Source organism: Perognathus longimembris, chromosome 7 (assembly GCF_023159225.1).
Source record: "Perognathus longimembris pacificus isolate PPM17 chromosome 7, ASM2315922v1, whole genome shotgun sequence".
In the NCBI taxonomy this organism is placed as follows: Eukaryota; Metazoa; Chordata; class Mammalia; order Rodentia; family Heteromyidae; genus Perognathus; species Perognathus longimembris.
Window position 1 is genome coordinate 15,732,222 of NC_063167.1, and position 10,312 is coordinate 15,742,533.

The 10,312-nt window shown below is 47.0% G+C and overlaps 1 protein-coding gene across 1 annotated transcript; it reads right to left on the reverse strand.

Annotated features, from left to right (window-relative positions):
• Nucleotides 1–437: 437 nt before the first annotated feature.
• On the reverse strand, nucleotides 438–6,393 carry Stmn1 (stathmin 1). The gene is made up of 5 exons (XM_048350558.1): nucleotides 6,284–6,393; nucleotides 4,461–4,533; nucleotides 3,811–3,983; nucleotides 1,314–1,505; nucleotides 438–948 (listed from the first exon to the last, which is right to left on the reverse strand). The coding sequence occupies exons 2-5, from the start codon at nucleotides 4,471–4,473 to the stop codon at nucleotides 877–879; spliced, it is 450 nt and encodes a 149-aa protein (XP_048206515.1). The 5' UTR covers nucleotides 4,474–4,533; nucleotides 6,284–6,393; the 3' UTR covers nucleotides 438–876.
• Nucleotides 6,394–10,312: the final 3,919 nt, after the last annotated feature.

Genomic DNA, 10,312 nt, shown 5'->3' on the forward strand with positions numbered 1-10,312 from the left:
CCATTATTTCATGGGAGTCACAGTATTCCACCCTCAAGTCACTGCTCCTATGAAAAGATAGGCTGTAATAGTAGGCAAACCAAACATCAAATACCCTAAGATCCGCAAGGAACCACCTAAACTGTTCTCTAGAAATAGCAATTGTGCCTTTAATCTGTCTTATTAGCAGGAACAGAGAAACAAAACTGTGCTTGTTTGCAAATAAACATCTGAAAGAATATAGTAACAGCTGATCTGGGCCGAGGCATCAACACAAAGTGCCGATTGTGAAGAAGACAAAGCAAAGGAGTCTGGAGCAGGAGCCTCAGCTGAGAACTTGCTCCAATAAGCAACCCTGTGAGTTTCCACCAGACCCGAAGGAGGTCCCCATCTGCAACAAAGACCAGTAGGGGCTCCAGGCTTTGTGACCACCTGAGCAGAAAGGAATCACTACCACCAACAGCACTGTGCAGTTTATTAACCATTCAAGTACAGTAGCATCTGGTAAAATTGGGACAGAATTGGGATTGAAAAGTGAACAGATATTCAGCATCTAACACTTTAAAAGAAGCCACTACATACTCTTTTCACAAATGTTTTCACAGAGCCAATACAGTACTAGCCATTAACCCAGTACACCAAGGGTACTGAAGTAGAAAAGATGCAACAAGAAAAATAGCTACATTAGAAAGACCAACACTTTAGAAAAAGAGCAAAACACTTTTAGTTTCTCCCCTTTAGCCCCTAAAACAACATCTTACAGTCTGATCTACCTATACAGTCCTACATCAGCTTCTAGAATATTTGTCAGGAGGGAAAAAATAAAACGACACTGGCCAGTACAGTCTTTGGATATTTAGGAAGGGGAAGGGGAGAAAGTCAGTTCTCAGAAGAAAATTAGTCAGCTTCAGTCTCATCAGCAGGGTCTTTGGACTCTTTGTTCTTCCGCACCTCTTCCACGTGCTTATCCTGTAAAGGAAATATATTTATCATCAGTCAAATAAAAAAGCCTGTCATCCCTGACTCCCAAGGGGCCCACCACAGCCTCAGGACACGTGACAGCCCACGGAAAGCACAAAACCTGACTTCTAAGATACCATCTCCAAGCCTCTTGGTCAGTTGAGGAACCTAATGGCTAAGTGTCCTACTGTTTTTCCAAGGAATGAGCAATGATGAAATCACTGCATACACTATTTGAAACTAGGAGTTGCCTGACTTCATGTGCTATACCCCAAAATAAAGATGACAAAAGGCACCAGATACCCTTAAGAAGACAATTCACTGGTGCCTTTTAACTGCAAGCTCTTACTCCCTCCACAAAGGAAGAATCTAACCTTCTCTCGCAAACGCTCCAATTTGGCAGCCATTTGTGCCTCTCGGTTCTCTTTGTTAGCTTCCATCTTGTGGGTCAGTTTCTCCTCCGCCATTTTGCTGAAGTTGTTGTTCTCTTCTATTGCTTTCTGAAGCACTTCTTTCTCATGCTCTCGTTTCTCAGCAAGCTGCTTCAAGACTTCAGCTTCGTGGGACTAGAATAAAGTTTAACAGACTAGGCTCTCTGAAAGGTCTTTGACATTAACATTATAATAGAAAATTACTATCTGGATTGAAGAAAGAGGGAGCAACTAGGGTTCCTTGAAATAATACTGAAATTAGGGCCCGAGTTATCCCCATTACGCATTACGCATATCCCCATACGCAAGGGCTGGGAATATGGCCTAATGGCAAGGGTGCTTGTCTTGTATACATGAAGCCCTGGGTTCAGTTCACCCAGCACCACATATACAGAAAATGGCTAGAAGTGGCACTGTGGCCCAAGTGGCAGAGTGCTAGCCTTGAGCAAAAAGAAGCAGGGACAGTGCTCAGGCCCTGAGTTCAAGGCCCAGGACTGGCAAAAAACAAAACAAAACAAAACAAAACACACCAAAAACAAAACATAAGTGAAATCATCTTTTCCCCAGTGTTTGTATTTACTTTAGAAGGCTGCACATACTGGTTCAGAGATCTTTTTGTCCAATTATTTGTTAAGGAAATTCTTGTAAGATTTACTGTATAATGGTACCCAGATGACTTTCTGCAACAATACTTAGGAATGGAACTTTATTATGAGAGTCTGGCTATTTAGTGTCAAAATTATCTCAGGAAAGCTAGCTGACTGTCAAATTTTCAGAGATAACATGAGATGTGTTTGGAAGCATCAAGTGGCTGGTGCAACTGCAGAGTATGTGCCTGGCTAATTCTCTTCCATGACATCCTAGTCAAAGTAGTTGTTTGATTGTATTTGCCCAGTTAATATGCAAAGCACAGGCTCATCATCAGAAGGCCAGCGGTGACTCTTAAAAAACCTTCCCTTTGCCCTGCTTTCAGATGTATAGTTTCCTCCTCCAGGAACTCAAATTATGCATAAAAGCAGGCAGAAGCTGGGCGCTTGTGGCTCATGCCTGCAATCCTAGCTACTCAGGAGGCTGAGATCTGAAGATCCTAATTCAAAGCCAGCCCAGGCAGGAAAGTCTGTGAGACTCTTATCTACAATGATATTACTCAGAAAAAGCTGGACGTGACGCTGTGGCTCAAGAGGTAGAGTGCTATAGCGCCTTGAGCAAAAGAAGCTCAGGTAAAGCACCCAAGCCCCAGGACTATAAATGAATAAATGAACAAATGAATAAGCAAGCCAGGCCAGGCCCTGGTGGCTCACACCGGTAACCCTAGCTACTCAGGAGGCTGAGATCTGAGGACTGTGGTTCAAAGCCAGCCCAGGCAGGAAAGTCCAGAAGACTCTTATCTCCAATTAATCACCAGAAAACCAGAAGTATCGCTGTGGTCCAAAGTGGTAGAGCACTAGCCTTGAGCTAAAGAGCTCAAGGACAGTGCCCAGGCCCAGAGTTCAAGCCCTAAGATGGATTAAAAAAAAGGTACAAAGCATATACTACAGTAGCTTAAAATGGGGTCTGTCTGACAGGTGTTGGGGAGTCACAACTGTAATCCTAGCTACTCAAGGAGGCTAAGATCTGAGGATTGAGGTTTGAAGCCAGCCTGGGCAGGAAAGTTGATGAGATTCTTTATCTCCAATTTGTGGCCAAAAACGCTGGAAGTGAAGCTGTGGCTCAACTGGTGGAGCCCTGGCTTTGAGCAAAAACAACTCAGGGACAGAGCCTAGGCCCTGAGTTCAAGCCTCAGGACAGGCACACATACACACGCAGGTGCGCATGTGCACACACACACATTCTTCATATCACACCAACAGTGTTCATCTGGTCAAGTTACTTTACTTGTGCCTTTGCCCAACTTTAAAATAGTGGACAACTGTTTAGGTTCTTTTTAAAGATAACTATATTAGAATTGCTTAGAAAAGAAAAAGCAAATATAATACTACATTTCTAGCAATTTAAGATGTTTTCTAACATATAGCAATAAAAAACAAAGCTAGAAAAAAATCATCTATCAACAAATGCTCTATTATTTAAAGAGAAAGCACAAGAAGCATGAGCTAGTTCTAAGGATAGGGTTGAATTCTGGCTCCAATACTTATACAAGGAAAAGAAATTCGGAAAATGACCTAAAATTCTCTAGACTGTCTCCAAACTTCCATTATTTAAGGCACCAGCTACAGTGTAGACACATTATATAAAAAAAGAATGTAAGAAAATGAAGTGGCACATAACAGTTCAATAAATGATAGATGACATTTTCTTCCAGACATTGGCATAGTGATTTTTTTTAATAACTACAATCATAGGGTAACTATAATTCTATTATCTTCCTTGTATGGAAATAAAACCTGTTTGATCAACTACATTAATGACTATCCTCCTTCCTGTGAATTGACACATTTACCTTGCGTCTTTCTTCTGCAGCTTCCAATTTCTTCTGAATTTCCTCCAGGGAAAGATCCTTCTTCTTTGGAGGGGAAAGGGGGAAATCAGGGACAGATTCTTTTGACCGAGGGCTGAGAATCAGCTCAAAAGCCTGGCCTGAGGCTCGCTTCTCCAGTTCTTTCACCTGAATATCTGGAGTTGATGATATTTATGATAATTCAGAAAAACAGGGTTCACCTATTCTAATAAGTGGTTTCATAATTTTCTAAAAACCCAATCAATTTAATGAGTAGAATTAGGGCTGATGCAGTTGTGTTTATAGTAAAGAAATTACTACTTAAACACCATCTCCCATAAAAACAAAGCTTAACATCTTTGGATTAGTAAATATCATTTTGAAGAATTAGCATTTGGCAATCATTTTAATGAACAATAGACTTGTGCAGTCAACAATTTTGCTTTGTACCAAGCCAAATCGTCTAATTATGAAACAATTATAAGCTCTTAGTACATTCAAGTGATAATCATTTTTTCTTATTCATAAAACAGGTTTTTTTTGAGAAGACCAAAACAAGAGTAGCAGACTGAAAGCTTAAGACCCGTGCTGTCTCCTATTCTAAAACCCCAAACCCATTGAGATTTCAGCTTTTTTCTAAACAGATTACCTACCAGAAGAAGCCATGGTGAATAGAAGACAAGAGACTGGCAGTGTATCCTACACAATCCACTGGTAAAGAAAGCCCTGGAAATGATTTTCAAAAGCATGCAATCAATTTCTTTGCATTTCCATGTCATTAAAACAAAGGGACCTCAAATCACATCCACATAAATCAATGTCAGGTAATTCACGACGTGGAATTAAAGAGATTAACCATTCATAAAATTACCTATGTTTCTTAGAAATGCGAAGACAAATTTGAACTGATTTGACAAATTGGCTCAGAAAACCGTTGAGTTTGCTCTTTCAAAAACCAACACCTGGGTTTTTTGTGTTTTGTTTTTTTTAATTTAAGGAGGTTAAGTCACAGGCTAAAGGATTCCCCCACCCACAAACTCATTTTTTTCCTCCCCTAAAATACTCCAGATTCAACCCAACATTGTGAGATCGGAGCCATCTTAAACACTGCCTACAAGTCATTGTGCAAATGAAATACCCATCTCTGCTTTGTCTGTGTCTGCCAAGGCGGATAACAAAACGCCCAAGCTAGCCATTAACCAATACCGTCCTAGTCCTATTGTTTCTGAGGTTTAGATTCCTTGATCAACAACGTTTACAAAATTGAGTTTTATTAACCTCCACTTTTTGTCCCCCTCTACGTAGCCCAGGTTGACCTGGAACTCTCAATCCTCCACCTCAACCTCCGGAGTGCTACAATTACAGATGTGCACCACCACACCCAGCTCAGGTTAGAAATTATGCTATTTGCAGCCTTCCGTTGTGGGGAAAAAAAAAAAATCAAAGCTCGCCTGTCAATTTTTTCCCTCGAGATCCTGAGTCTGGCAGCCCCCAGGCTAGTAAGAAAAGCATACAACTACAGGTTCCCAACAGTCAGAAACTGGAATCTGAGGCAGCAAAATGTCCATTCCGGGCACAGCACCCTACGCAGTACCAAAGCCCAGCCTGGGCGTGGCCCGGGGCCAGCGGAGCGAAGCGGACAGGCACCGCGGCCAATCAGAGCCCGCCCTGCGCTCCCGCGCCCGGCCCCGCCCCCTTCCTCCCCGCGCCTTTTCGAATCTCCGAGAACTCGCAACACCCCGGAGCCCGCGCGCGTGGGTAGGGAGGGCGGGGCGGAGCCAACGGTCCCATTCGGTAACCCCGCCCTCCCGGGCTCTCCCCGCACTGACGGCCCCCCCCAACTCCCGCCAAAATCACCTCGAGGCCGCCGCCGCAGCTCCCCCACCGCCGCAGCTCAGCGGGTGGGGCACGCTCCGTGAAAACAAGCCCGCTGACAGTCCCGCGGCCGGCCGGCCCCCGCCCCTCGTCCCCAGCCTCAAAACGCGCCTTCCAGCTGTCTGCACCCTCCCGCCCCCAAACCCAAGCCCCGGCGGGCGCCGCCCCTCAGCCACAGAAGAGGGCACAGGCAGGAAGGGGGCCCAGTCCTCAGGCTGCAGGTCCACGGGGGCGCGCTCAGGATCCTCAAACAATGGGGACCCCAGAGGAGCCGCCCCATCAGCGCGAAGGAGGCACCCGAGGGCCCACGCCCCCTATTGTCTCCTCCTCAGAAACCCCCGTCTGACGCCCCTAATCAACCCACCCAGCCGCACCCCCTCCCCGCGACTTCCGCGCCCCCTGGGAGCAAAGACAAAGCCCAGGCTCCGCCCGAGCCACACACAAAGCCCCGCGACCCCGGCCCGCCCAGCCCGCGGCTCCGCCCGCAGTCCTCCACAGGGGGCTGCTCTCCAGGGCCCGCCCCTCCCGCCCGCCGAGACCCTCCTCTCAGTCCCCAGCTCGCCGTCGCCGCCGCCGCCGCCTCGGAGGTTCCCGCACACACCTGCTCCGTCCGAGCCGCCTGGCCACACTCTGAGCACCAACAGACCTGGCCGCGCACAAAAGCGCCAAACAGGGGCACGTGACCTGCCCTCGGCGCGCCCGCATTGGCTGAGCGCAGCGGCACGTGCCGGCCACGCCCACAGCCCCCCGGTGGACCCCGCCCCCTCGGCACCGGAGCATCTCGGGAAATGTAGTCCGGTCTAGCAGGGCCAGAAGACAATGCAATGGGTGGGGACGCCTGGGGTGGAGGGGGGGGTCTTTCCTGAGAGGAGCGGAGAACTGGGGTGACGGCCTGAGAGCCGAAGAGGGCGTTGCCGTGGTCCTCGGGAATGAGTCGGAATTGGTTCTCCATCTCTTGGAAAAGGGCAAGACGGAGCCGAGTGTGTGTGTGGGGGGGGGGGGGGACAGGCGGGGTGTCCCACACTAGATCCTAAGACCTTGGCTTCTAGGATTCTTCTTCGAGCCTGTCCAGCTCGTGCCCGGCTCCAGCCTAACAGTCTCAGACGTGCAGAACAGGGTCCCCTCGGGTGCCTCACCCCCGCATCGTCACCTAAAATGTTTAAACAAGACAGTACCGCTCCGGGTCCCTGCGTGGCCCCGCGGTCCGGGCCCCCCAGACCCAGGCACCTGCTCGTCCCCTCAGCGCTCAGGGGTCACGGGCGTGGTCCTCCCCTGTGCGCCGAGCCTTCCCCCCGCTGTGCTCAGCTTCCCGACCAGGCGGCCCGGGGCCGGTGCGGGGAAAGGACCAGGCTCTGGAATCCGATTCTAGGTCTAACAAAGCCGCTCGGCTTCAGTTCAGACTCCATCGGCTCCGGAGGCCAAGCCTCGCCGGCCGAGATCGAGGCGGAAGGGCAGCCGCAGGTCGGGACAGAAGTACGGACTGCGGTGGAGTGCTGCTTTTGTTCTTAGAGCACGTGCTCCCCGAAGCCGTGCTGGGCTCTTCTTCAGCATCAAAACAAAAGGAGCCACAAGGTCACTGCCCCCTCCGGCCTGGGTGGAACCACCGCTGAAGCACAAAGGCAATTATTGGTCTGACCCCTAACTGTATTAGAATGACTGGTTGCCCTTTCCCCCACAAGAGGAAAAATAAATAAAATGTCTACAGTGCCCAGATCCCTCCTCCTACGCCTCCTGAGGGAGGAAGCTGTGTTTTGAGATCAAAGCACCTGTTTGAGATCTTGTCTTCCAAATCTAAGAAATAAATAAGACCAACTCTCTGGAAACCACAGTCCTCATTTTAAAAGACTTCCAATGTCTAGTTAGCCTCTCGGGATGTGCCAGAGATAAAGCACAATTAATAGGTGCCCAGGACAATGAAAACTAGTTCATACAGGGAGTAAACTACATAAAAGCAAACAATTATCAATGCATTGTTGCCTGAAATATGCTTGTTGTGGCATTTTCTTCAACAATTGTCCTTGTGTGGGGTTGGCCTCCCCCCTCAGCCAATCTAAGTGGTTTTTGTATAACATGTGAGTAGGACCAGGATTGATTCAGATTCAGAATCATGGCTCCGCTCTTTCCACAACTTAGCTTCACAGACAGGTGCTTCCTTCTATTTTTCTCGGAAATCTTTTTTTTTTTTTAATTTAAAAGCTGGAGAGGAAAGGATAAGACCTTCTTTGAAAATGACAAATAGTAGACCACACAAATGAACAAAGACTCCAAGCCTAAAAGATCTATTACCACCCATCACCCAAGTCTTTTATCCTGAAGTCTTTGTACTTGATTTGAAGGTTTGCATGGGGAAGAGCCTACCCATTTATTGCATTAAAAAAAATACAAGGAATTGCCACATACAAAAATCTCATATTTCTGACTATTAATGTTGTGACAGAAAAAAATTAATCTTTCAAAACACTCATCATTTTAAAACACTTACGCTACTTCCCCCACCTTTTCTTTCTCCCTAGAGCAGATGTCTATTTCCATGGAAACCACAGCAAGGGACTAGCTGGTAGAACTCATGTAGATTTTTTATCTTTTCTAGCTATGCTTCTGTGACATGGGTTTCTTGAGATCCTTACTCCTTCTTAGGGACACAGAATAGGGTGGGATGTTTTCTGAATAATCCTGTGAATTAAAAGGGTGCTTATGATTGCTTCTCAGCTTTTTGGTTACGTGTAAGAAAAAAGGTGATTGTGAGGTGGGAAGATTCTTGTTCTTTAGGATTGTCTCTAGGTTGGAGGCGTGGCTCAGTTGGTAGAGTGCCAGCCAATGGGTGAAAGTGTCATGTACCAAGTTCAAGTCCTGGTCTCTGACAAAAAAAAAAAAAAAGATTGTCTTGACTTTCTAACAAGTCAGAAAACGAATAGCTATTGTTAACTCTGGGTATTAATATGTGGTCCCTGCTTCCAATGGTAAGAAATTAGTTTTACCTCTTTACTTTGGAGAGGAGTGAGATCTCCCCTCTGGAAAGCTTCTTAAAAATGAAGAAGAGCTGGGAATGTGGCTTAGTGGTAGAGTGCTAGCCTAGCATGCATTAAGCCCTGGGTTTGATTCCTCAGTACCACATAAACAGAAAAAGCTATAAGTGGTGCTGTGGCTCAAGTGGTAGAGTGCTAGCTTTGAGCAAAAGAAGCTCAAGGACAATGCCCAAGTTCAAGCTCCAGGACTGGCAAAAAAAAAAAAAAAAAAGGAAAAGAAAAGAACAAAAAGCTGAGCACCAATGCCTCATCCCTGTAATCCTAGCTACTTCAAGAGTCTGATATCAGAGGATCAAAATTTAAAGCCAGCCTGGGCAGAAAAATCTGTGAGATTCTTATCTCAAATTAAACACCAAAAAGCCAAACATACAGCTGTGGCTCAAGTGGTAAAGCATCAGCCTGAGGGAAAAAAAGCCAAGCAACAAAGCTAGTTCAAGCTCAAGTACTAACACCCCCCCACCAAAAAAAAAGAAAGAAAAGAAAAAAGGGAGAAGAATGATATCCAGTCCCTCCCCCTCTTTTTTTGTTGGTTGTAGGGCTTTAACTCAGGGCCTGGGTACTCCCTGAGCCCCCCCACTCCCAAGGCTAGCACTCTACCACTTTGAGCCACAGCATCACTTCTGCATCTGGTAGTTAATTGGAGATAAAAGTCTCCAGGACTTTCTTGCCCACACTGGCTTCAAACCCTTATTCTCAGATCTCAGCTTGGCACGAGCCAGGCTCCATTCCCTCTTGAAGAGGCAGCAAGGAGTTAATGTTCCCATCTTGGAACTGTCTGTTTTGCTCAGGAGAATTATTTTTGCTTCTGCTCAGATGGTTTAGTCGGGTTGTTACGGAGCTGGCTGTGAGTCTGGATTAGTACAAAGTGAAGTCGAGATATGGCAGCCATCCAGCTCATCTGATCTGGGGAGACAGCTAAAGGAGGGCACTCCAGGCTTCAAAGTCCAGAAGGGATGTCTACACTGATGGAGCATGCAGGGACAAACAGGCAAGGCTGTTGTCAGATCTCTCCCATTCCCAGGGAGACAGCAGCCTTTGTTCATTGTTGGTTCTGAATCTGCCGAGGCTGTCTCCCACATCGTGCTGCTGAGCTGCCCTGCACAGGGCTTGTCCTTGGCCAAAGGGCGTTGTGGGAGGGCTTGGTTATTCAGGTTTTTTTTTCTCTCTCACATTTTCTCAGCCTCTCAGTTCCCTTTGTCCCTAATCCTCGGGATCTATGCTATAACCTCCCTTCTCTATTCAGAACCTCTCTGTGAATCTGTCATTTCATGAGTCTGCCTCTCTCCCTAGACCAGTAAGTCCTAGGGAGTGTCAGGCAAGGGCACTGTCCTTGACTTGTTGTCCCAAATGCCCAGCACTGGGCACGCCCCAGGATAGGAGCAACAGAGAATGTTGGGCAAAAGCAACCTCTCTCAATCTCAGCTTCCCCTCTCAACACCAGTAGATTCTGCAATACCTGATGGGGATCATTAGAGTGAATGTACAGGGGAGCATGAGCACCACCCCTGGTATGTTGCAGGGACAGCACTCTTGTTAACTAGCCTTGCTAGAGAAGCTTCTTGAATGGGTAAATGAATCACCAATAGACTTTCACCATTTGGTGG